The 27,465-nt window shown below is 43.1% G+C and overlaps 1 protein-coding gene and 1 pseudogene across 8 annotated transcripts; one reads left to right on the top strand and one right to left on the bottom strand.

Moving 5' to 3' along the window:
- Nucleotides 1-1,117: 1,117 nt before the first annotated feature.
- On the bottom strand, nucleotides 1,118-27,465 carry QTRT2 (queuine tRNA-ribosyltransferase accessory subunit 2; the record flags this gene model as incomplete). Of its 7 annotated transcripts, XR_014783292.1 has the most annotated exons (10): nucleotides 1,118-1,818; nucleotides 1,849-3,034; nucleotides 4,909-5,026; nucleotides 6,518-6,669; nucleotides 9,376-9,575; nucleotides 14,721-14,933; nucleotides 16,251-16,327; nucleotides 17,875-17,930; nucleotides 18,607-18,827; nucleotides 27,337-27,465. XR_014783292.1 is itself a non-coding variant. In XM_084801998.1 (9 exons), the coding sequence occupies 9 exons, from the start codon at nucleotides 27,463-27,465 to the stop codon at nucleotides 2,803-2,805; spliced, it is 1,398 nt and encodes a 465-aa protein (XP_084658124.1). In that variant the 3' UTR covers nucleotides 1,118-2,802. The 7 variants fall into 7 exon arrangements, 1 of the variants encoding a protein (XP_084658124.1); XR_014783297.1 differs by lacking the exon at nucleotides 27,337-27,465 and having other exon boundaries at nucleotides 18,593-18,662; XM_084801998.1 differs by having other exon boundaries at nucleotides 1,118-3,034.
- On the top strand, nucleotides 11,067-11,667 carry LOC311608520 (small ribosomal subunit protein uS12-like; annotated as a pseudogene). Its single transcript has one exon. The product of its transcript is annotated as a small ribosomal subunit protein uS12-like (transcript).

The following is a 27,465-nucleotide window of genomic DNA, read 5'->3' as shown; positions in this document are numbered from 1 at the left end:
GATAATCAAAGCCTCAAACCCTTTCAGCCATCTTCAGGGTGTGGCTAGCCGAGGGGATTGGGGGATACCGATTGACAATTCATTTTAAACATGTTTTAAGCACCAGCATGGTGCCGTGGACACGTCTGTCAGCCAACTCTTCCCACTGGGATAGTCCCAGCAATTCTGTCTTGATGCTCAGTACCTTCAACCTAGAAGCAAGTCTAAACAGCATGGAAGGCGCAGGGAGGGAGACATTTTTGAGACAGGGTCTTGCTATGTGGCCCAAGCTGGTCCTGAACCGACAATCTTCCCATCCCCATCTGGAATCCCAGGCAGGTGTCACCATGCCTACTCATGACTAAGAATTTGCTGCAATGGTGAACAGCTGTGCTTTACTCGGGGGCTGCTAGGATTTAACCTGAAAGTTGAGCAGTGACACAATTTCTGGCAGACCTTCAGGCAGGCTTGAGTAAATTTCTACTAAACCTCAGTTCACATCAAGGGTAGAGCAGCCCGTCACAGACTGGTGTCAGTGCTCCACGTGGGCCACTGAAGTGACTCAGCAAGTGACAGCCTGAGCTCCGTCCTAGAGCCCACATGGTAGGGGGATGGAGAGAACGGCTCCTCAAAGTTGTCCTCGGCTGAGAGCCATGACCGATGTGTAAACACACACACACAACTTTATAAAAACCGCTGCCAGGCAGCAGTGGCGCGCACCTTTAATCCCAGTACGTGGGAGGCAGAAGCAGGTGGATTTTTTTTTTTTTTTTTGAGTTTGAGGCAAGCCTGGTCTAGAGAGCAAGTTCCAGGACATCCAGGGTTAAACAGAGAAACCCTGTTCTGAAAAACAAGAGAAAACAAAAACAACAAAAATCTGCTGCAGAGATAGTGAACTGATTTTACTGTGCACTAGCATAGCCTTTTAGATACTACCTATATAATGTAGAGGCAGGTAATATATATTGAGTAACATTCTTTTAAATTCAACATTAAAATTCTTTATGTATTAAACACAAATGATAAAATCTGGAGCAAGTTTTTTCTCATGAGAAATCTTTAGGACAGTCCTGGTACCATGGAAATTTAATACTTTAGTAGACTATTACCACTTATAAAAAGGCAATATCCAATGGAGTTTTTCTTTTTAATTAAAAATGTTTATTGGCTATTGCCCTTAGTACATTTACAACATAAAAGGAAAACTTTTTCAAATGTGCTAATAAGAAAAAGACCCAGAGAACAGAACAATGTTTAACAGAATTTTCAGTGTTTTGAACATAAATAAAACTCGTAAAGTTTATATGGATCTTAGATATTTACTAATTCTCCTTCAATAATGGGTTCGGTATTGACCAAGAATACAAACATGTAAAGAAGTACAAAATACATTCCACACAGATCATCAAGAACAGAAACCCTGTCTCCGTAAGTTTCCTTCTGCATTCAAAGAAGTCATGCCACAAAAAGAAAAACAAAGTTTGACGTCTAACACATAAAAATACAGTAACTACATAATTACTATATACACTGTTCAGTAATGGCCACTATAAACTGAAACCAATAAATATAAGAAATGCATTAAAAAAAAGAAATGCATGTCTTATACCTACAAAAATTAAATCTTTAAATTTTATTATTTTTATAAAAACTACTTGTATACACATGTTTTATGTACTCCTTAGAAAAATCGATACATTTAGAAAAGTTACATACAAAAAAGCTCTGTCATGCCACCAACAAAAACAGAATTACAGAGACCCCAGGAAGGACGACCAGCCTCAGGGTCTGCAGATGCTAATTACCAACCACTTCCAAATCCACAGGACAAACTTATTGCTGCATTAAAACAACAACAACAACAACAACAACAACAACAACAACAACAACAACAAGTCAGGCCAATAGTGATTAATAAATAAGGCTGATGAGTATGGTTGAGATTCTAAACTTTTTCCTTCCAGCAGAGTCATCTGGTCCCACCCGCTACGCCTGTCACCGTTACTCACGAGGAACCAGACATGGAAAAGTCAGGATTTGCCTGCGCTTACATTTGAGTGGAATGGAAACTGATCTACTGTCATGCCAGGATTCTAGCCACATCAACACACAGCAAAGGAATCTCCCCCGAGCAACAGACAGAGCTAGTCATTATGCAGTTACAGTTTATGAGCCTGGGGCAGGTCATGCTGCATCTGCACAGCCAGAACAAGCAGCCAGGCAAAATTTGGTTCCTAACGGGCTAGTATATTGGCGTTTGGAAGACATGTCACAAACAGACCAAATGCAGGCAACTGAACTGATCACAATAGCACTATTTGAGCCACCTATTCCTCAGAGACATGAACATGGTTAAGCCAAGAGAGCCCTTCTGAGTGACTGCATCGCATGGAAGCGCTGAGGACAAAAGCCCCTGAGAGCATGAGGAGAAACAAACTAAACCCTTGGTTGAGTCAGCTAGACCTCTCCAGACGACAGCTGTGCCTCCAGCTGTGACAAGCTACCCACACAGGCACCTCCACTGGGGCAGCATCCACCTCAGTGGTTCCTAGACCCTTATCATCCTTTCAAGTCTCTCTCACATCTATGCTTTTGCCTTCAACTCAGTGAATCTCTACCCACTGGTAGAATAAGCCTAGAAAAATCAAAGGTCACAGTTCTGACCAATCTGGTCCACTGAAGTCTGCAGAAGCCCTACCCCCTCCCACCCTCATGCCTGCGCTGCTGTGGGCAGTCTGGGGCAGATGGTCTTCATCCGCACCAGCTCAGGTTTCTGACGCTTTACTATTTCCAGAGACGAGGCAGGTTTGTATTTTCCAGTTCTCAAGACATCTGTCTGCGGATGAGTTCTTTCAACTGTGCCAGTGTGTCACTCTTCAGCGCTTCTCGGATGGAGCAGAAAAATTGGAAGTAGTGTTCAAAGTTGTGCATCATAAGCAGGACGCCGGCCAGGAGCTCATTGGTCACCAGCAGATGGTGGATGTATGCACGAGTGTGATTCCTACAGCAGTAACAGGAGCACCCTCTCACGAGTGGGTCAAAGTCTTCCTGGTACCTGAGAAGGAAGTCAGAGAGTCCAGGAAGTGAAGACTAAGAAATCTAGACGTGGGGCTGGAGAGATGGCTCAGAGGTTAAGAGCACTGGCTGCTTTTCCAAAGGTCCTGAGGTCAACTCCCAGCAACCACATGGTGGCTCACAACCATCTACAATGAGATCTGGTGCCCTCTTTCTGGCCTGCAGGTGTTACATGCAGGCTTATACATAATAAATAAATAAATCTTATAAGAAAAAGAAAGAAAGAAAGAAAGGAAGAAAGGAAGAAAGAAAGAGAAATAAATCTAGAAGCCAGGCTACCCACTCCACTGGCAATGGTAATGCCAGCCTTGTTGGGCACCTGCTCAAGGGGTTTCTGACAGACGCACAAGTGTGGGGCTAAGAAATTCACAGTGGCCACCCATCCACCAAGAGCATTACCAGAGCCAGTGCAAAGGCACAGGATGCTAGGAAATGCTCTTCTGGCAAATGATAAGCTTCTCTTCCACTCATGAGCCTTAGTGTCCACAGCCACAGCACAACCTCCATAAGACTTACAGAAGCTTGCAAAGCTCTCACACGTGCCCTGGCTTAGCCAATATCTGCATCTTCTCTTGAAATGACTGTTTTCCTTGTCATTTTACAGATGTAGACTACTACTCTGTATTTAGAGGGAGGGCTGATGGGAAACTCTGCCTGGGGGCATGAGTCTGGGCTCTACTACACAACTGGGCATGCCTCTTGTCATCCACTTGTGCACATTTCTCATTCATTACCAACAGCCCACCTCACTGGATCCTGAGGGTTATTAAGTGAGCTAATACAGCAAAAACTCTGAGGGGGGCATACTAAATATTATTTTTGTGTTACCTTTGAGCACCTACTTAGGCACGTGACTTTTCCAAGGTCAAACAGTCGAATGCAGTACTAGAATTTGTCCCCCAAATTTCAACCTCGTGCTAAGAATAAACACACTACAATTTCTAATTAGATCTACAGTGCAAAGGCTATTTTACAGTAAGTATTCATAGTACCTTAATATTTATTTAAAGGAAAGAACAGACTAGGCAACTTTAAAAAAATATTAAAGGATGCAGATGTTACCACTTCAGACCCACCATCATGGAAGTACAATAGAATGTAAGTAAGAAAGGTGAGTTTTACAGTCCTTTGTGAGTGCTCAGGTTTTTACCATTATTAGACAGCCAGGAGTAAGGCAAACCCCTAAAATAGCTCCTCACATAAACCAAACACACCAATGTTGTGCTCACAGAGAAGCCACGCTCTGAGGCTGGTGGCTACCACTTTTGGTCAAATGTTAAGTTACAAGACAACTCAGTTCATCCTTTTTTGTTTTGGTTTGGTTTTGAGAAAGACTGTCTATGTAGCTCCAGCTGGCCTGGAACTTGCTATATAGACTGGTCTCCAACTCACAGATCCACTCACCTTTGCCTAAGTACCGGGATTAGAGGTGTACTCAGCGTGCCCCCTTCAGCTCTCTGTTCACTAATAGCTGATTTATAGCCTGTATATAGTCGAGGGGACTTAAGCTCTTTTCAATGTACAAGGTCCACTGTCTTTGACTTTGCAATCCTTATTTGCTCTGTCATTATTAAAAGTGTAAGTATAAAAACACTCAGCAATGGATTGGTCTTTCTGACAGCTTTTCTAAAGCAACAATTATCTAGCCTAATGCCCTGACAAGACAAAGTAGCCAAAAGCATCTGCAGAGGAGGAAAAAAAGTTTTCTGGAACTGTATTTGAGACGGCCTAAGTTATGTCCAACTATAAATATTTTACAAAGTCATAAACTGAAAGGGAACAGTTACATAAACTTAAGACAGACAGAAATTAAAAAGTCAGAAATCAAAACCTAAACTTCAAAAAACGTCTTACTTTTTTTCCTTCAGATTAATTTCAAATGATGTCATTTCTTGGTTACACCCAGTTACTTCAATTTTCTTTATTTTATCCACACATTTTATTTCTTCTTGGTTTCCATTTTGTTGCAATACTGAAGGAAAACCAATAAAAAGTCTTGAATTAAAATCAGATAAGGAGTGAACATAAAATTATTTCATTCTAGTTCTAATTCTAGCTATAATTTCACAACCTTTGACTCTGTAATTCCATCTTAGAATTATCCAAAGCAAATCACCTAAGAAAAAACAAACAGCAGTACATTCCTGGACGCCAAAGACTAGTATCTACACCACTAAGACAACTGAAGATACCTAACCAAGTCCAAGCTAACCATGGATCCCAGTACATGACACATATCTTGTCATAGAAGAATGAGGGGGGAAGGTTATCACTAGGACTTATCTCAATGGACATTTATAAACTGGGCTTTGTGACAGCCTATATTCCAGATAGATGAATGCAGAGCATGATTTTAACTTACATCTTCTGTGCGGAGACTCTGCCCAAGGAAGCCACTCTGTGGCCCTGTTCTCCTAGCTTAATGGAGGAACACTCCCTTAAGTGTAAGAGGAAGAGCAGCGTCTCTACAGAAACCCAGCTCCCTTCAACAGCGGTAAGTAGAGAAGAGGTATTCAGAAAAGGGATGATAGTAATCAGTGTGGACCCAAGACAGCCAGATGGCTCTGCCAGGGTAATTCTAGTAAAGTGACACCAGCACACAGCACAAAATGCTATGGAACTGTCTGCAGGAACTGTGGCATTTTGAAAGGTCCTTGTCATTTAGGGGAAGAGCTGACAACTTTCTTTAAAATCTTCACTGGTAACACTGCACAGATTTTATAGTATATGCAGACACAGAGATGACTAAAAAGTTGAAAATAAAGTGTGAGAAGGAACAGCAAGCCCTTCTCTGCAAGCTAGAGGGAGGACTGTGCAGGCCACACAGCCCTCAAGCCATGCTTCAAGGCAGCTGGCCTATGGTCTGTGTCTCGGGACTATCCCACCACCATGTGTGTGTCAGAATCTGAAACTGTTTGTCTTGACTTTGAAATAACTAAACAATAAAAGAAAATGGCAGCACTTCAAAGCAGTATTAGCAGAAGAAAGTAGCTTTCATAGATCAGAATGTAAAAAACAACCCAGAAAAGCAACAGGCGACACAAGGACCGGATGATGGTGAGGTTCCCTGTGAGTTAACTGCACGGTGCTTGCAAAAGGGAGACAAGAAATCTTTGGTGGATAAAAAACAAATTAACTTTTGCTAAGCCATTCAAAGGTTTCCTTTCCTTAGATTTCCACCACAAGTCATTCTGAATTTTCTTTTTGTAGGGCTGTGAACAGAGGAGGTCTTATCTTTGTTCATCACAAAAATCTCAATCTAATATTGATGACCTACATATATAGTATTAAGCGCCTTGCCCTAGGTGCCAACATCCCAAGGAACACAGAGAAGAAATCAAGATCAACCTTTTGAAAGTTTGGTGCTATGTGTACATATTTCTGTCTTGTGACTTGGGCCAAAAATTCACAGGAAACAGGAGAAACTGAAAGATAAGGGTGAGGCGAACTTCAAAAGACCCACATGTCTCTTCAGGATTCGGCTGGCAATCGAAGGTGAAAGTCAGGGCACAGCCTCGCTCGGTCACTTGATAGGGGAAAAAACTCTCAAACAAGTCCACTCCTCTCTCAATACACTCGAGCACGTCATCTGGCCGGCTGACACCACAGATGAGCCTGTAAAAACAAGAACAGCAGCATGAGGCAACAGCCAAGGTGAGACTGGAGAATGCTCCCAAATCAGCAGGCCACTGAAAACAACCAAACAACAACCAGCTCAGGGTGGCAGGTGAGGCAGGGCTTCCAGCTTGAAGGAAAGGGGCGTGAGACCGACAACCAGTGAGCCCTGGCTGCTGGGCTGTTTTGGGCAGTTCCTTTACTTCCCTGTTCTAGTTATCTCTCTTCAGAGCAAGAGCAACTAGAAAGACCTGCACAGATTCAGCACGAGGAGCAGCAGAAAAGCAAATAGTAGCATTTCTAACATTTTCCATTCCCATTTTTCTGATCCACCTCCCTGGTCACAGACTGAATTTTATTGCCCATCTAAACACTATGCAGATGTTTTAAAATTTGCTTTATTTCACTGTCAATACCCGGCCCCTTTTAAGTGTATTTTGCAGGTTCGTTTAATAGTAACAGTTCCTCTTTGCTCTCAGAGTTTCAGCACTGACTTCAGGATCTAAGAATCTAGCTGGCTTTCTTTGTATTTTCTTTGTTAATGTTAGGTCTGCACTGGGAAATGAAATGGTGTCTCCCAAGGCAAGGACTAAAACAGTCAGGGAATATTAATAATTTTCAAGCAGGTTTTGCCATGAAAACCAGACACGGAGATGGATATGATCAGGACTGGTAGCTGCAACTCATCCTTTTTTAATGTTTGTTTTTCTATCCATAGCCCTTTTTTCATGAATTAGAGGAGAAAGGCTTTCAGACTTTTGCTTCCTTAAAGGAGTTTTTTTAGAGAGGACTTATGTAATATTAAACAAGCAGAACCCTGACATGTATGCCGGCTTCACTGACTGCAGCCTCCCTCAACTCCTGTGAGGTTTTAGAACTCCACTCCAACTGAAGCAGGCGTTTCTACACACTTAGACAAACAATCCCAGCTTTCAAATTCAGAAAGAGACATCTGTGAACACTTAGCACAGACAGCCCAGAAACTGACTACAAAAGCTCATGCTGGGTTGTTCATCTGTAGCACAGCGAATGGGCACAGCAAAGGGATGACATGAAAAACTGGTGTGTGTGCATGTGTGTGCGTGCACAAAGGCTAGCAGGATGGCTGTAAGACCCTCTTCTGGGGGATGTTCACACCCAGTGTGCACAAGTGTGATTCTCTAAGGTGCATGTACTTCACTTCATATAATTATATCTAGTGTTCAAAAAGTAGTAAGATTACTCATGCCCTGTCTAATAACAGCTGTGAGAACAAAGCAGCATGTCAGATCCAAGTTTCTCAATGCATCACAGGTTAAAAAGACAAGAATATTCACATTAAGGATAAAAGACTGAAAAAAACCTTGACATATAAAATTATGTGTATTTTTCACAAACAATGTATTTTGGAATTTGTATATACTGTGAAATGGGTAAATGTAGCCAAATAACAAATGCATTTTCTCACACAATTACTGCTTTTCTTGTGACAACACTTAATTTCCGGTCTGTTCAGTTTCAGTACAACAGCATCATCATCAACTACAGTCATCAGGCTGCAAAACAAACCCACTCAGTGCACTCTTCTGGCTTAACTGTAATTATGCACTCGTTGACCAACGTCTTGTCCAACTCCCTTGCTCCCACTCTTCTTAGCCTTCAAGGAGATGGACATTTTCAGGGTCCACCGGTGTGAGATCACACAGCAGCTCTGTGTGTGCCTGCCTTATTTCGTCCAGTTTAATGACTGCTAGGATCACTTAGGAGTCTTGGTTTTGGCTTCTGTTTGTTTGTTTGTTTGTTTGTTTCTTTCCCCCAAGATAGGGTTTCTCTGTGTAGCCTTGGCTGTCCTAGACTTGCTTTATAGACCAGGCTGGCCTCAAACTCACAGCAATCCTTCTGCCTCTGCCTCCATTTAAGGCTGGCTGTGGCTTTTGTATTTTTAATAAAACAAGAAAACGTGGTTGAGGATACAGTTCAGTTGGTAAAGTATTTTCTTAACATGCAAAAAGCTCTTGGCTCCATTCCTAGCACTGTATAAACCAGGAGCAATGGCACAATGCCTGTAATCCCAGCTCTTGTGACGCAGAGGCTGGAGGATCCAGAACAAGTCTGAGGCCAGTCTGGAATGCACAAGACTCCACAAAAGTAAAAAATAAATACATTAAAAAAAGAAAACGTAGGAGCTAGTATGACATCAGCTGCTCTGAAATCCAAAATTTAGGGATCATCTCTTGTTGCCACTGCAGTATTCTTAGATACATATAAACAAAAGAACCAACCCCACTAGTCACATCAATTAAACTACTCAAAAGCAGACTTCTTGCCAGTTCTTATCAACAGAGCATATCCTCACCCCACTAAGTGTCGCAGATTCCCACAATGCCTTGCTTTACACTAGAATATCACATGACTTTACATTTGTCTGCAGGTACCATGTTATGAATACAATACAGCATCTGTATTTGGCTCAAGAAGGAGAGAACACAGGGTAACATTTGCCCTCAGTCAGGAGGATCTACTAAACTAATTCGACGTCAATTATCCCCTCCACATTCTGAATCCAGGATAGCAGCCTCAGTGGAAATTTCCCAGCTGGCCAGGAATAAGACAGGAAGAGCATAATCACGACAGGGGAAGGGCATCCTGTGGAGACCCTGCATCACCGTCACCAGCACCTCTGCCCACCTCCCGGGAGGCTAGCCTGCATCCTAACCCAGCACTGGCCTTGGTTTGTCCTCCGGCAGCTCTGCAGTGACCGATGACAGCAAATGCAGCCTGGTCTCTGTGACTGTTGGATTCCCTTGAAAGCCATCCAGAAGGAAGCCCCCCACGGGCCGCTTGGCTGTCTCTCGTGCCGACCTCAACCTCTCTTCCGTCACGTCTCCACCTTCAATCACTCCAATGATCACACTCTTCTGAAGGACCTGAGAGAAGAATTGAATGCTTTTAACTATTGCAAGAAGCTGAGACTTACGTTTGCATGACCTTTGCATGTCCAGCGGCGAGAAAGAGCTCACTGAAGTTGCTACAGATGAAATGTCTGAGGGGGACTGTGCACCCAAAGAATCTTTAAGGCTCCAAAGAGCACATTGTAAAAACAACTGGTTTTTTGGTTTTTCAAGACAGGGTTTCTCTGTGTAGCCTGGGCTGTCCTGAACTAGCTTTGTAGACCAGGCTGGACCCCGAATTCACAGAGATCCACATGCCTCTGCCTCCGAGTGCTGGGGTTACAGGTGTGTGCCACCACACCTGGCCAAAACATGCTTTATGCCCACCCTTAAATTAAATGTACTCTGAGTTTTAGTCTGAAGGACTGACCAGGCCGTCTTTAGGCAGCCTCCAAATCTCTCAGCTTTGGATAACTTTAGGAACATAGAGACAGTCCAGCTAAGACAACCGAACTATATATTTTGAAAAAAATAAAGATTCCTGCTCCCATCTTCAAAGAGCCAAATTTGATAAAAACTAGTATCTAAACATAAAAAATACAGCTATACAAGCATTAAAGACAGTACTACATTTTTTATTGTCCGTGTATAAGGAGGGCCTTCCTAGGCAAGCTAAAGCCTCCTGGAAAATGACTGCCCTGCATAAATAGGAAGACCTCAGACCTTCTCAAGGTTATGGTATGTAACATACATACTATAACAAAGGCAAAGAACTTATTCTTTATAATACCTATATAATCTATATGCAGAATCTATACAACAGAAAAAGAACCAGAAAGTTCTTGAAAAAAATGACACTCCCCCCACCCAGAACTAGATAGAATCTATGAAAATGAAACTCAGAAAAACAAATGTGGGTGCCCTGCACACATAGAGCTACGGAGTCACTAGAAATGAAGCACAAGCAGGAAACAACAAGAGCCTCTCCTCAGGAGCAAACGCTTAACAGAGACAACACAGTGGTCCAAGTGTGGGGAAACAGCGTTCTGTACCCAGACAACCAGAGCTAAGATGAGGTCAGCTCTTCGGAGGTGAAAGTGGTTTGAACACGGTGTCCCCCATGAGTCTCAGGCATTCGAATACTTGGCTCACATTTGGTGGCTGTTTGAGAAAGACTGAGAAGTGTGGCCTTGTGGTAAAAAGTGTGTCACCAGGAGTGGATTTATAAAGTTCCAAAAACCCATAGCATCCCCAGTGTGTTCTCACTGCCTCCTGTTTGCAAGATGAGTCCTCAGCTCTTCCTGCCACCGTGCCATCATGGACTCTAACCCTCTGCAACAGTAAGCCAAATTAAATACTTTCTTTCATAAAGTGTCTTAGTCATGTTTTGTCATAACAACAGAAAAGTAACTAAATGGGGACAAGCAGGCAGTGTTTATCAACATGCCAATGCTTTTAGCTTTGTAAAATTCTACTAACATTCTCTCATAAATATATTGATTCATTTATATTAAGGTATATTTACAAAGATGTATAAAATAATGAAAAACTTAATTGAGAGATTAAGGTAAAAGCCGTGCAGCGAAGCATCTGTTTAAAGAAGAGTGAAGAGGGTCGCCGGTAAGATGGGCAGGTGCCATGGTCTCCGTACTGCCAGGAAGCTCCGCAGTCACCGACGTGACCAGAAGAGGCATGATAAGCAGTACAAAAAAGCCCACCTGGGCACAGCCCTGAAGGCCAATCCTTTGGAGGTGCCTCGCATGCCAAGGGAACTGTGCTGGGAAAAGTAGGGGTTGAAGCCAAGCAGCTGAATTCTGCTCTCTGGAAGTGTGCGGGGGTGCAGCTCATCAAGAGCGCCAAGAAGATCACGGCGTTCATGTCCAGTGATGGCTGCTTGAACTTCATTGAGGAAAACGATGAAGTTCTGGTTGTTGGATTTGGTCAAAAAGGTCATGCTATAGGTGATATTCCTGGAGTCCGATTTAAGGTTGTTAAAGTAGCCAATGTGTCTCTTTTGGCCTTATACAAAGGCAAGAAGGAAAGACCAAGATCATAAATTTTGACAATGTAAACACAGAAATAAACTTTCATATTCTGGAAAAAAAAAGAGTGAAGAAGAAATAATAGATGTATTGATAGGGAACTTTTAGGACACTGTTAGCAGAAAACATGCAAGCTGCTGAACATATAATCACACCAGTGTATTACAGATACGCTCATCTATGTACTAAATATACAAAAGCTGTGCAGGAGATACACAAATCACAAGTGGCTCTATGGGAAGGAATCTGGAATGCGGTGGGAGGGCTCCTTAACCAAAGCAGAAGGACAACTAGACTAGTTTACTTTAGTCTTGGTTAGTGTAGCGAGTAATGTAGGGATAATTACAGGGCACAGCTCCTAGTCTTGGTGAAGGCTGACAGGACCTGCACTAAGGTAGTGGCAGTGTGGTGAGGAGGAAAGACAACTGTGACAACAGGCAGGGAGGAGGAAAGGCAACTGTGACAACAGGCAGGGAGGAGGAAAGGCAACTGTGACAACAGGCAGGGAGGAGGAAAGGCAACTGTGGCAACAGGCAGGGAGTAGGATCAACAATTTGACTGAGAATTGTACGGTGACTGCTGTTTATTATTTTAGAAGTTCAAGGAGATGGTGACAAAAACAAAGACAGGCAATAATAATTCCAGAACAGTGAAGCATGCAATGATTATTCTGGCCAGTGTGTTCTAAATATGAGTATCGCTGGGGCATATAAGTGGCAACTTTTAACCACCAAACATACAAAGCGAGCTACAGATATGTGTGACACAGATCAGAGTGCTCAGACGACTTCAGTAGATGCAGGGCAGGATGCCACCACTTCCTGCTCCTGCTTCTATAGCAGACAGGGCTACCAGATAACTCTCTTCCTGTATCAATGGCACGGTTCCAGCCACCCCGATGAAGCCATTCAACCATAGCTGGGCAGTGGTGGATCAAGCCTTTAATCCCTGCACTTGGGGTGGGGTGGAGTGGAAGGCAGGCCAGTCTGGTCTTCAAGGACAGCCAGGACTACAGAGAAACCTTGTCTTGAAAACAAAAGAAACAAAACCAAACAAAATGAAGAATAACAGAAAAGAAAGAACAAGCTCCAGTAACTAAGAAGAGGAAGGAATCACAGAAAAAGAAAAGATGTACGCAGATGCACAAAGTAGATCTGCATAGGCCTGCACTTCACATGACTAACACAGCCTATGTAGGAAACTGCTGTTCATGGATGTAAGAAGTTTGATTGTGTACTGTATTATTCAAAATGGAACACTTAAAAAAGGAGGTAGTAGTAGTAACATCAAGATATTACTGTAAGCATTAGGAATACAGAAAGGAGCCCATAGTTGACTAATATGCACAATAACAAATAATAAGGCTGACTGTGGGCTGGAGAGGTGGCTCAGAGGTTAAGAGCATTGACTGCTCTTCCAAAGGTCCTGAGTTCAATTCCCAGCAAGCACATGGTGGCTCACAACCATCTATAATGAGCTCTGGTGCCCCCTTGTGTTGTACAAGCGGTTATGCAGGCATAACACTGTATATATAATAAATAAATAAATAAATCTTTTTTAAAAAAAGTTCAACGGCAAGGACTTAGATGAGGGACTACAGAGCTTGCAGTCATGCGCTTTTTAATTGTCTTTGTCCTGTTTTCTCTTTAACAGTTACTACAAAACTTGGTTAATAAGCCAATACCAGACCCATAGCAAAATCACCATGCTAGGCTCCTCTGAAAACCAAGTCTTATTCAGAATAGCAATGAAGTTTCCCCTAAGCTCACTAGCCAAATTAATTTTACTGCTAAAGTCCAAATTTGGCCCCACTGATGACCATTAATTTTTTTCAGACAAGGTCTAGATAGCCTAGCTGGCCTTTAACTCCTGATCCTTCTGCCTCGGTATCCTACATGCTGAGTGCTGGCATTACAAGATGAGCCACTAAGTCCGGCTGATCACGATATTTGCTTCCCTGCCTCCTCTGTTCTCCAAGAAACACATCCTTCAACAGCATGTTAACTCTGTTAACTATATGCCAGACATTCTGCTATCTGATGAAGATGCAAAAACGCACAAAGAAACCCGAGTTTGTGGAGACCACAGCTTAACAAAAGCAAACACATTAAGAAGATCAGTGCAGTACAGTACAGCTGAGGCTCTCACAGAGCACATACAGATTAAAGGGGTCACGAAGGATGACTGGGACTTCCTGACATGGACAGTTTCATAAACTGATGAGTGAATGAAATGAACTTGTGGAAGCAAGAGAGGAAAGATGCCTAGAGATAAGGAAAGAAAACTATCTGGGTATAGGTGGCCCACAGTGAGACAAAGGAATGCTTCAAGGCACTGCAAAACCATTTAGAAAGGCCGACTGCCAGTCACGGGAGAAGGCAGCCATGATGAGCAGGGGCATGCCAGGCGCAGTAGACCGTGAGAGGGCAAGTGAAGAATCACTAAAGTCTCCAGGAAAGCAGGCAGTGGGCTCACATCCATGCTTTACGGTGATCTCTTGGAAAGCAGAGCTGAAGGCCAGTTAGGCAGAAATGAGAATGGATGAAGGCAGCTAAGCCAGCTCAAAGTAACCACCTACAGAGAGGCTGGGAACAACCGAAGTGTGAGAAGGGAGCAGACTCAAGCCATGCTTAGGAGATGGAATCAAGGAGGAGGATACAGCTGGGCAGTAGATGTGCATGATCAGTAGGTCGTAAGAAGTTTAAATCCCTGGGCTGTGGAATCTGGTGAATGCCTTAAGCCGAAGTAAAGTATTGGGGCAGAGTAGGCTTGAGGAGGAAGTCCAGAAGCCCAGAGCCTGATGGACATTCTACAGCCACAGCTTAGCTATAGCCCAGTCTGTTCACAGTTATAACTCCCAAGGTAAGTAAAAGGAAAAGTGACAGTATATACGCTTTCAAAACTATTCACCAAATAAATAAAACCAAGGAAGGCAGTCTGGAGACAACAGACAGGGCACAGAGAAAAGAGCCTAGGATGGAGTCCTGGAGAAGAAAACTTCCTGGGGTTCAGCAAAGGAAACAGGAACAGGTAAATCAAAGAAGCCTGGAGCAGAGAAGCAGGTGGAGGCCTGCCAAAGTTCATCTTCAACAAGCAGAAGGGAGGCGAGCATTTCCAGCGTGGCTAGCGGGCAGCTCACCTCAGACTCTTCCTGCAGTCGCAAACAGCTGTCCAGGAACACGAGTGACCGGTCCACAGACTTCCTGGCCCTTTTGAGGGACGTTGCTTCTGCACAAGACGCTTCACCATCTGAGAGGCACTGGAACCAGTCTGGCTGCAGGGCCTCCTGAATTGCCATGAACTTGGAAACAGTCATTTCCACTCGACCTCCAAAACCCCACACAGACACAGACTGCCATGGAGCAAGAGATGAGCAATTAACAAGAGTAACATGAAAACAAGAAGTAAGTAATACGATGGTGTGTAGTAATTCCTAACAACTGGGGAAATGTGTCAATCCAATGCCCTAAACATGGTGAGTTAACAGAGGCACTACACTCCAAAACTTCTAGGGACCCTACAGCCCGGAAAGTACCTCCAAAGGTCATCCAGGCCAACTTCAGAACTACCACCCAGAGACTTCCTTATTATATCTCACTATACAACTTGTTTCCTCACTCCTGTCATCCCCAGCCCACCTCATGCCTATGCAAACCAGACTGAGTCCTTTTAAGCTCCCACTGTAGTCTATCTTTTAGCTGAAATACCTCCTTTCTACTTCCTTGCCAGGCTAACTACTATACATCCATGATAAACCTGAGTTTAAATATTACCCGCTCTGAAGTGTTCACCTCAGATTTCCTAGACAGAGTTCATGCTCCTTGCTCTAAGTTGCTACAGCGACTTGTATTTATGTGAATAGTAAAATATACTATTTTTAAAAGTTCCAATTAAAAATAAAATTGTAAGTTAGAAGAAAAATTGAAAAAAGCACTTATGTCAGGTAGTAGAGACACATGCCTTTAATCCCACCCAGCACCTGGGAGACAGAGGTGGGTGGATCTCTGTGAGTTTGAGGCCAGCCCAGTCTACAGAGTAAGTTCCAGGACAACCAGGACTACACAGAGAAACCCTGTGTCGGAAACAAGCAAACCTAACAGTATTCATAAGTAAAATTAACAGAGTGCAGTATGCAGGAAGTGACTGACTCTTGTAAAGCAGTGGTACATACTAGGCCCTACTGATGCTGTCCTGCAGGGTGGTAACAACCTAGCCGCCACTCAGGTCAAACTTATTGGAGCTACCAATGCCATTCTTTACTTGCTACAACCTCTGGCTGGAGATCCAGCCTCTTCAAATTCTGATCTATCAGCAACAGTGTTGACTGAGGGTCCACGATACATAGGCACACCTGATGATAGCCCATCAGCAGCTCTCGCCCTCTTCCCAGAGTGCTGACACCACACACAAAGCACTGCTCCCAAACACTACTTACTCTCCCCTCAGAAGTTCCTATTCAGCAGGTATCTGACCTTCCTCTACCCTCTTTTTTCCAACAAAAACGCTGAAGATCTATTCCCGAGCTTAATTCAAGCAGCCCTCCTCAATCTTATGAATCACCACAGTCTGTTAAAATCATCAACACAAATAGAGGGTATCAGGGAATCAACCCAGACACAGGACTTCCTGGGGCAAGGCTGCAGTCTTGAGGATCCTCCTGAGAACACACCTTATTTGTTACGTAGCCAGCTGGGCCGGGGCTGACTGGATCGTGTAAGGAACAATAGAAGAGCGATTCTGGCATGCCTGTGTAGACACAAAAAGAACTGTTCCAAGTGCCACAGGAAAAGCTTCCCAGCATAGGCTGGCAGATAAAGCAACTCTGATCTCAGCAAACAGTTGGTACCTGATCTTGGATCTATAGAACGCCTGTGAAAAAGAAAATGATTTGAGATCTTCCAACACAAAGGAATGAAATGTAAAGATTCATGTTGTGCTGACAGGACACAAACCTAGACTTATCTGAGAAGAGGAAATTCAGTTGAGAAACTGCTACCATGAGACAGGCCTATGGACAAATCTGTGGGGCAATTTCTTTATTAATGGTTGATGTTGGAGGGCCCAGCTTACCATGGCAGTGCCATTCTGGGCAGGTGGTCCTGGGTTCTATACAAAAGCAGTTTGAACCAGTCATGAGGAGCAAGCAATTAAGCTGCACTCCTCTGGGGCCTCTGCTTCAGTTTTTGTCAGGATATGGAAGCCTTTATACAAACACTTTCCAGCCCAAGTTGCTTTTGGTCACAGTGTTTTTATTACAGCAATAGAAATTGCTGGAGGTTGGTCTGATGTATTTTGATGCTAATTATTGCTTGCTGTCTCTGTGCCCCAAGATTGCTAGGTAATCTTGCCTAAAAACTTATTACTATTTGACCATAAAAAGCCAACACACCTGGTTAGGGCAAATAGGAAAGGTGTGGCTAAGGTTCAAGGGCTTTTGGGAAAGAGACTGGAAGAGGAAGAGGGACGGGAGTAGAAAAAGAAGGTTAGGTACAAAAAGCACATGGCTGGCAAGGATGGAGATCTGGCCAAGTGAAGAACATTAGCAAGTATTTGGGATTATGGATGAGAGGTAGCTCGATAGAAATTATTAGAAGATGGCATGGGATTGGGGCAGGGTATGGGATACCTGCTCAATATGGGAGGTAGTTTAGGGGATTAATATCTGTCCTGCCCCAAGTTAACTATGGCTATTTTAAAATATAACAGGTGTCTGTTTCATTGATTGCTAGCGGGTTAGAAAATACCACCATAATAATAATAATTATAGGGTTAATAATAAACATTATTATGTCATACTGCTAAATTAACTGCAACAAGAAACACTAAGACAGAGACTGGTATCAGGTTCAAGGAATACTGCTGTGACAGACTACACCATGCTGTTTGGGGAGCATCATGAAAACTTTGGAACTTTGGGCTGGAGAGCTTGGAGGATAATTCTGGGACGGATGCAGACAGTGGAGGCCGGCTTAGGAAGGTTCGGAGTCCCTCAAAGCTGCTATCAGGACCATTCTTACAGCATTCTGAATTGAGAATCTGCGGTTCTCCTCAGCTGAAACTGAAGAGTGAGCTGGGATCTGTGAGACACCAGAACCATTAAAGTAGTGGTTCTCAACCTATGGGTGGGGACCCCTCTAGGGAGTCAAAGGACCCTTTCACAGGGGCCATGTATGGGGGGGGGGGTGCAGGGAGCGGGGAGAGACAGACAGAAATGTATGAGAGAATCACAGTAAGTTAGCAGGACCTCCAAAATCCAAACATACCACACATCTCACATGTAAATAGGCTTTTACCTAGAAAGCTTCCAACTCCTTTCTTATACTCTGCCAAGACCTCATGATGTTCTGCTCTGTAAGAAAAAGAGGAAAGTGCACGGCATAGCAAGGATTCATCCGTTAGCTACTCTGTACAACACCCAAAGCCCTCTTCTCCTCATCCAAATAAGCCACATGATGGTAGACGCCACCCTCAACAGCAAAGCATATCACTAGTCAAGATGTCCAGGCAGCAGAGCTGGCCTCATTAGTAAAAATGAAGGCACACAACTTGCCAGGGGAACATGAGAAGAAAACCTGACAAAGAACAATTGCTTCAGAACACCCAGGGTTTCTCCCTTTTTCTGGTCCCTTTAAAATAACTATTAACACAGTAACTCATTTACTTGGTCATACAACCAAATCTTCAAGCAAATAGAGTTTGTGCTTTGCAAAGTGACGACTGCTTATCTCATTTTCATAAAGCTGCACCAGCACTATGGGTGCAGAGGGCAGAAGGACCTCTGAACTCCACATGTTGTTTGCACATGCAGGGAGCAATAGAAAGGGCTTGAAAGTTGGAAGGAAAAGTAAAGCACTGCTAACATACAGGTCTGGCCTGTCGCTCTAGGTCAGGGCCAAGTGCTGTATACTATCTAATACTTTCCTTCTATACATTACGAATATGAGTTGGGCGGGGGGGGGGGGGAGTTGGAAGAAAAGAAGCCTCCCTGGGCTGCATCTAAGGGCTGGATACCTGAATGCACTCACAGGGATGACAGTGTGAGCTGGGCCATGGCTGGGACCCCATGGATACTGTGCAGTGTTTGATGTGTCAGGTGTGGGGCAGAGCCAGTCCTGGTGTATAGAAGACAGCCTGGGATGTCCACTGTGCAGTCCCCTGCTTTGCCCAGGTTTTGTATTTTCCCTAGACGACAGCCATTAACGACTTTGGTGAGACTCAGCTTCATCACTGGAGATTCTTCTAGGTTCTGAGAAGAAAAGAACATTAAATTTAGAAGGCAACTTAAAGGCTAAGTACTTTGCAAAGGAAGCAATGTACCCAAGATGAATAGCTGCCTGTCTATTTCCTCCGGTTCATATCTTTCTTGAGTATCAGGATCAGGACAGAGACCAAGACTCTTTCCCCAAAGTCCCAGAGCAAAATTATAACACCTATCACTTTGAGATGTAGTCTTTGTGTGTATGTGTGTGTGCACACGAGCGCATACATACATGCTTTTGTGGAAGCTGATGAGAAGAAAGCAAATGAAAGCACTGAAATAAAAGGCTAGCCTTGAGAGAAGGGCGATGACATCACTCAGCCTCGAAACCATGCAGAGGGAACGTCATCCCATTAGGACACATGCTAACAGTTTAGCCATATTTCTTTTTCCAACTTGAAAGAATACTAAGCAACAGTTTTCTTTTCTTTTCTAATAGTGTTGTTCAATTAAAAACAAAACAAGACAAAACAGCATGATGGATATATATCAAAGACCACACATCATAAAATAATAGATCATCAACAAAGTGGGATTACATTCTAGTGTATTCACATAGAGATGATACACTACATGAGCACAGAAATGATCTTTGAGTGATTTCATAATTTTAAAGAAAAAATACAGATACTCTAACTTCTATAGATACACCAGGAGGGCTTGGGGGAAAAAAACAGAAAACATTATTTATAGGATGTTGCAAAGTTGTCCTTTGACCTCTACATATATATGGCACGGCACTTACACACATACACATCATATAAAAACACACTTTAAATTTTTTAAATGTCAGGTTGGAGAGACGGCTCAGAGGTTAAGAGGTCCTGAGTTCAATTCCCAGCGACCACATGGTGGCTCACAAACGTCTATAATGAAATCTGATGCCCTCTTCTGGCCTGCAGGTGTACACGCAGGCAGAGCACTGTACACATAATAATAAATAAAAATAAACCTTAAAAAATTTAAATGTCACTGGACATATCAACATTTTATAAATACTATATTACACTACTACTTCAAGGACCTTTAGTAATTCTTGCCACCTGGACCAGACCAAGGTTTGGTGTGCATGTGCTTGTGTGAGTGCTCACTCCCACAAATGCACAGACAGCAGAGGCCAGCAAGGTCCCTGCCCACCCCCGATCCACCGCCTCAGCACCCTAGTGATGAGCTACAGGTGCACAACAGCCATGCCAGGCATTTGTATGGGTGCGGAGGATCCAAACTCACATCCTATTGATGGCCCAGCTAGGACTTACTGGATGAAATCATCCCCTCAGCTGCTCCTCCAAGTTTTATTAGTAAATGATTTATTATAATTATGTGTTAAACTGCAACTGCCGAGCCTATCTTGTAACGTGCTACTTTCGAAGAGAATCGCTGTTTAAGACACAACCAACAGTTGGACAGACGTCCCGGGAGGTAAAAGGATTGCCCTGCCAGTACAAGGACCTGAGCGGAATCGCCAGAGCCCACTTTTTAAAAGCTAGGCGTTTGGGAGGAGTACATGCTTGTAACCCTAATCTGAGGGGCAGAGACAAACGCATCTCTGGGAGCTAGGTGCCTAATCTGCTAGCACCAGACCAATGAAAACCTCTGTCTCAAAAAAGGTGTCCCAGGCCTAACGAATGACACAAGATGTTGTCTCCTGACCTCAATTAGCATGGACACACATCTTCCCACTCTCCACATACATAGATATATCACCAAAAAAACAAGCATTCACATGAGGTTTTAAAAAAGGAATCTGGAAACACTAATATTATACTTAACAACTAAGTTTTTATATTTAAATAAGACTTACTATAAATCCTAAGAATATTAGACATCAGAATAAACTACCTTCTGTATATTCCAAAAAGACATCATATAAATCATAATTATAAATGTTTATGAATAAAAGTAACTTCCTTTGACTAAAACATCATTTCAAGTAGGCACAATGAAGAAACACACAAACTACTGCTACTGGGGGTTGGACAGACAGCTCAGTGGGCCACGCATTTGCCATGTACCACGAAGACCTGATTCCAGACCCCAGGGCCCAAGTAAAAGCTGCACATCAGTGAGTGCCCATAACCCCAGAGCTGGGGGAGGGGCACGTGGAAAAGGGGGCTGTCGGAGGCTTGGAACTCACTGGCCTGCCAGCCTGGACAAACCAGGGAGTCCCGCATTCAGTCAAAGAGCCTGCCTTAAAAGCTAAGGGGGAGAGAAGACAAGAAGTGGGGGAGGGTGAGCAGGAGGAGGGGGGGGGGAGGTCTGTGAATCTGATCAAGGTATGCTGTATGAAATTCTCAAAGGCTTAAAACGTTACTTTTAAAACAGAGGGGATAAATACTTTCTAATTTTTCTAAACTCAATCTCATTTTTATTCTCAGTTGTCTCAACCCCATTTAGTTTCTCATCTTATCAGTAAACATTTAGTCATATCAAAAATTAATGCTATTAGAAATAACTGTTACGAGGAAACTGTTTTAACAGTGAATAGTATAAAGCTATTTTTAAAAAGCAAAACCTTGTTGACAGCTATTTAAACTATTAAAGGATGAAAACCCATCCTGCAACATTATAAAAACATTACTACAGGCTAATAAGAGTGAGTGTAACCTAGAAAATTCTACACCAGAATCATATTCTTATTTATTGTCTAAAACTCAATTTATGTACTTAGCTATTTTAAGCCAGCAGTGCTATGAAGCCATGCTGCTGCACAGGTAAGAGCAGAGCACATCTAGAAATAGAAGAGACCGTGGGAAGGCGCTACTTCAGAAGGCCCAGTTCCTGAAACCCAGAATCTGCTCATCTTCCTCTTCAGAAAATGTCTTGCTTGAGTTGTTAAATGTGCAGGAGTTGTGTTTTTCAAATTAAATTCAGAAAGATAATAAGACCCTTCACAGAGCAATAACTGAATTAATATGTAAAAAGTAAAGCTTAAGAATAGATAGAGAAAACATACATTATCAACCACAGGAAAAACTACGTAATGTCACTTTCAAGAAAATGGATGCAACCAGAGATCATTGTTAAATAAAATAAGTCATACATGGAAAGGCAAATGTTTTGCACAAATATATAGAACAAAATGGCTGAGCTATGTGTAGGACCACTATAAAAATGGTTGGAAATTGTGTTCTAATCCCAAGACCAAGTGCAAAGCAAAACTTAATCTATGCAAAACTTAGATTTTTTTTTTAAAAAAATGAAACTCAAGCCAGCAACTCTAAGAGCAATTTTTAAAATTGGAACTAAACAACAAAGTCAGATTAAGGAAAATGGGTCAGTAAGTGCCGGATTGCCCTGAAGACCCATACAAGAAGCTAAAAAAATGGTGGGTGCAGAGAGAATTAGATAAGTAACAGTTACACTCACAAAGGCAACTGTCACACGTTCTCTCAATATAAAGAAACCCATTCTCCGAGGCACTGCTCAAAACTGACCAGGCACCATTCAAAAGTACAGAGGCCCGGACTCTCGGCTTCCAGGACTCACTTTCCTCTTGGGGAAGGCCCAGTTCATCCTCCCCTGAGGGAAGAATAGGCTCAGTCTAGAGTCCCCATCATGCAACAGGAGGGCCTTGAGCATAAATATGTCAACCCAGAGCGCATCCTCCCTGTCACCCGTTCCCATCCAGCTGTGACTGAAGGAAACACAGCCATGTCACTGTAAGCTCTTGGTAACACTGAGCCCCGCTGCTTGCACATTTTCTGTTTACAACCCCCTCACGCCAAAGAGGCTGTCACAAAACCTATGTTACATAAAATAAGTACAAAAAGTCATTAATAGCAAATCATAAAGAAAAATTTAAACACATCTCCAGTACACATGATTTTACCATTCTCTAAATAAGAAAGGACCGAGGAGATGGCTCAATGGTTAAAGCGCTTGCACTGAACAGGATGACAGGAGTTTGGAGTCCCAGAGCCCCAGTAAATGGAAGGTGGGCATGATGCCTGCCTATAATCCCAGCCCCAGGAGGCAGAGCAAGGGTACCCCAGAGTCAGCTGGCTGGGGAAGCTGACTGCTGAGCTCTAGGTTTGAGAGACCCTGCCTCAAGGTGGAAGGATGGAGAAGAGTTCCTGACCTCAGGCCACCACACGCATGTGCACACACAAATGTAAAAAGATCAAAGCAAATCTGAGGACTAATGAAATGTGCTGGTTTATTTTACATGGAGGCTTAAATATTGGCTTAATATGTGAGATATAGCGTACCTTGAATATTTTTCAGAGTTGATTAATATTTTGATTTTATAATTGTCAATGCTTTCCCTATAAGGGCAGATAGCTTTGTATGTGGATTAAAACATGACAATTCACAAGACACAACAAACAGGATTGAATGTGAGGTGTCGGGGACAGCATTTGTTGGAGTCATGACGGCACACGAAGTACAGCCGTGCATTCAAAACCAAGGCTGCAGCGAAGTTCCGCAACGCTACACAGGTGAGCCCTGCCAGACACCCCTTGAATTATTTGATCTTAGTATGACACCCCCTCCCTTCATTTGGGAAAACACATATGGGCTGATATTCACAGTTAAAGACCCTAACCCCCTGACAACATCAGTCACCAGCTCTTAGATGCAGAGACTGGCTTTTGCAGATACAGTTCTTTAGTGGGGATGGTTGATTCCCAGAATTTTAAAGTTCAAAATCAAAACCAAATCCCTCAGCTTAGCATATTGAATCCTCTCCGTGAGCTGAGCTGTTTGGATTGTTTAAAGTTTCATCCAGCTTATGGTAATTAAAATTGTCAAAGGGCAAACTCACAGAAAAAGTGGAAAACACTTTCAAAAAGGGAACTGCATGTTGTCGGTGGTTCTATTTAGTGATGATGGAATCAACACTGGGAATCTAAGGACCTACCAGCTTTGACGGTGACACCAGTGTCCCAGGCACGGGCGGGTGCAGGAGGCTAACCTGGGCTCCATACTGAGAGCCTGGCTCAGGAAATAGAAATGAAAAATGTATAGCACTTGAAAATGGACTTAAATTTTATTTATTACGCTTATTTATGCATGTGAGTGTACACATGTACTTCCAAATGTATGTAAAGTTCAGTGTGGAGATTAGAGGACAGCTTGTGCCTTTACCCACTGAGCTGGTCCTGGAAAATGCAGCTTGGCTGGAAATCAACATTCAAAGAACTAAAATGAACCTTTCCCCCAGAGCTAGAAGAACCAATGCTTCCTGTCCTCAATCATCATTCAATGTTAGGTTTTCTAACGGAAATGCTTTGTAATGTTCTTACAGACAAGTCTTTATTATGAACTAATGTATGCAATATAGACATAAATGTACACTCAAGTACACGGTTGGGGTTTGTTGCTTTGTTTTTTGTTTTTTAATAATGTACCAATGACCGGGCTATGGCAGCTGCTGAGAAGAAACAGCTCCCATGCTTAAATCAAAGAATTTCTCTGGCCCACTGTATCCACTAGAAAGCTGTACCTGCACAACAGCCTCCAGCAACCACAGGGCGTAGTTTTTAGGGGATAACTTGGGAGTGACATAATCAGCAGACCAAGCGACCGATGTTCAAGACCAGTACCTCCACAACATCAGATGTGGGTGTGTTTGCTTTGATCGCCATGCCTCCCTTCTCACTTACTCTGAGCCTCTTGTATTGCTACTTCATTTCCACAGATGACGTCTTCAGGGGCCTTGCGGAGGAACCCTTAGGGTGTAGTGAAACTGACAGGCTGGGAGCAAATCTGTGTTTCTGACAATGCCTGCCCTAACACTGCTGGTGCCACTCTACCCTCATCTGCCAGGAAAGAATTTTAAAATGTTTCTCGAATGGACTGTCTTCTGGGAAAGATGTCCCAAATTTGGTAAAAACTGAATGCAGCAAGCTTAGATGATAATATTTTGGGGGGAAAAGAAAACTATAAAAGTTGTAACTATTAAACATCCCTATCTTCCCCCATAGAGTCAACAATTATATACACATAGAAACAATACGATCCACGAAGCTGACTCAGGAACGATGGCTGTTACAATATTCTAAATCAAACATTCTTAACCTATTTGGTAGGGGGAGATATATACTAACAATATTAAACTTTATTAGGTACATGTGTTAAGAGTTTAGAATAGCCATCAAGAAAATGATTAACAGAATATACATTATCCAAGCCTGCTTCAATTATCCAATGACGGCTAAAAGAAAGGAATGGAAAGAAAGAAACAAACAAACCAAATGAAGCACATCAAAAATAGAAAATACAGGGGCTGGAGAGACGGCTCAGAGGTTAAGAGCACTGGCTGCTCTTCCAAAGGTCCTGAGTTCAATTCCTAGCAACCACATGATGGCTCACAACCATCTATAATGAGATCTGGTGTCCTCTTCTGGCCTGTAGGTGTTACAAGCAGGCAGAACATTGTATACATAATAAATAAATAAATCTTTAAAAAAGAAAAGAAAGTAGCGGGGCTAGGGGATTGGCTCAGTGGTTAGAAGCACTTCCTATTTGAGCAGAGGAAACAGGACTGGTCCCTAGCACCCACATAGCAGCTTACAATGGTCTGTAATTCTGTCTCCAGAAGATTGGGTTTCCTATTCTCATTTGAGGGTACCACGTACACTTGACCGACGCACACACACACCAGAAAAGCAGGCAAATCTCTGAAAGTTGACGCCAGCCTGACTACAGGGTGTGATTCAGGCCAGACGGGGAAACAGAATGAGACCCCGTTTCCAAAAAAAAAAAAAAAAAAAAAAAAAACCACAAAAGAACAAAACAACAACAACAACATCAAAAACTCACAAATGCAAATGACCAAATCAGTCTAAATGTTATTAATCACAGTCAACCAAGACTAATCTCATCCACTGAAAGGCCTAACAATTGTAGTAGCTACACTTATTGGGTAGTTACTGTGCTTTATACATTAACTACAATAACACTCATACCAAATACAACATAGATCCTATTTTCACCTGTAGTTTATAAATTAGTAAATTCTCCTTACTAATTTATAAAATAGTAAATTTTATGCTTTACTGTGGTGGTTTAAAAGACAATGACCCACCCCACCGCCCCATAGGCTCATGTGTTTGAATGCTTAGTCCCTAGGGAGTAGCACCGTTTGAGAAGGGTTAGAAGGATGTGGGCTTGTTGGAGGAAGTGTCTCACTGGGAATAAGCTGAGGTTTCAAAAGCCCATGACAAAGCCCTCTCTCCGCCTACAGACTAGGCTGTGGCTCTCAGCTACTGCTCCGGCGCCTGCCTGCAAGCCACCACATTCCCCACCATGACGATCATGGACTCAACTCTGAAACTGTAAGCAAGTCCTCAATTCAATGTCTTCTTTATAACAGTTGCTTTGGTCATGGTGTCTCTTCCCAGCAACAGCACAGTGACTAAAGCAGTCAATCACCAGTGGTAACTGGCAGAGCTGGTACTGAAATTCCAGAAGTCTACCTCTAGATACTATAATATAGGCTGGTGGCTTAAAGAAACTGAAAATTTTCAAATAGCACGTGCAATGTTTCCATATTAACTGTGATTATTTCCCATTTTGCTGCAGTGTTCTTGGTCTTTTCCCATCTCCCTCCTCTGCCTCTAGCGCATCTTTCCAGCCTCCATAGCCTTCCTCCATACTCACCCAAACACTTAAACATACTTGTTCCCCCAAAATGGGCGCATACTATATTTACGTGCACTTCTCTGAACTCTGCTTTTTGTTCTGAAAAAATAGGCACCTCTTCCAAAGAATAGTCATGAAACTAACTCTTCCAAAAGAACTACCACTGAGGTGCTGCAAGGCTGAATGGACCACAAGCTGCTCAACCATGTTCTTTCTAGTCCATTCAGTGGTTAAGAGAACTGTTTGCTTTTCTAGAGTTCCTGAGTTTGACTCCCAGGAGCTACATGGTGGCTCACAACCATCCATGCTGGGATCTGATTCCCTCTTCTGGCATACAGGTAAATATGCAGATAGAGCACCCATACATGTAAAGTAAATAACTAAATCGTTGTAAAAATTAGAGGGCAGGTGCTAGGTTTGTGGCGCACAGCTTTCCAACAGTTTCAAGTTTGGTTTACATTTCCGGGCATTGGTTTTCAATCATCACAATACTCCCAATCCCATTTTTCCAGTAAGTAAGCTGAATTGCCAATAAATAGCTGTGTCCAAAATTGCAGTTCTGAATTTTTGCCCTGTCTTCAAAGTTCATACTCCTTCCAGTTCAATTTTCTCTTAGTTCCGTTAGCCATCCCTGGAACCCCAGACCTTGCTATTCTTATACCTTCCCAAGTACCTGGGAAATTCAGAAAAACTTCCAGCCAAGCAGCTCACCCTCGGGCAGAGGCTGGGAGAAAGGAGGTCCTTTTTCTGAGATGTTTGTGACCGGAAATCTCACTAGGGAGACTGAGCTGGCAGAAGCCTAGACCAACGGGAAACCAAGAAAGGACGAAGTGGGAGCAAGACTGCAACGAAATTAAAAAAGATGGGCGCGAGTCACCCTCCCTAAGCACGGAAAAGGGACACTCACCAGTAGATAACAACACTCCGCACTCTCAGGACCCTTAAACTCCTTGCAGGAGCTAACACGTGTCCTGCTCCTAGAACTCGCGGCCCACACCGTCTCCGCCGCAAAGCCAATCAGGAAGCCATACGTCAT

This window comes from Acomys minous, assembly GCF_964271855.1.
Source record: "Acomys minous genome assembly, chromosome: 11".
In the NCBI taxonomy this organism is placed as follows: Eukaryota; Metazoa; Chordata; class Mammalia; order Rodentia; family Muridae; genus Acomys; species Acomys minous.
The sequence above is the reverse complement of the archived record's forward strand: the minus strand, read 5'-3'. Positions and strand labels throughout refer to the sequence as shown.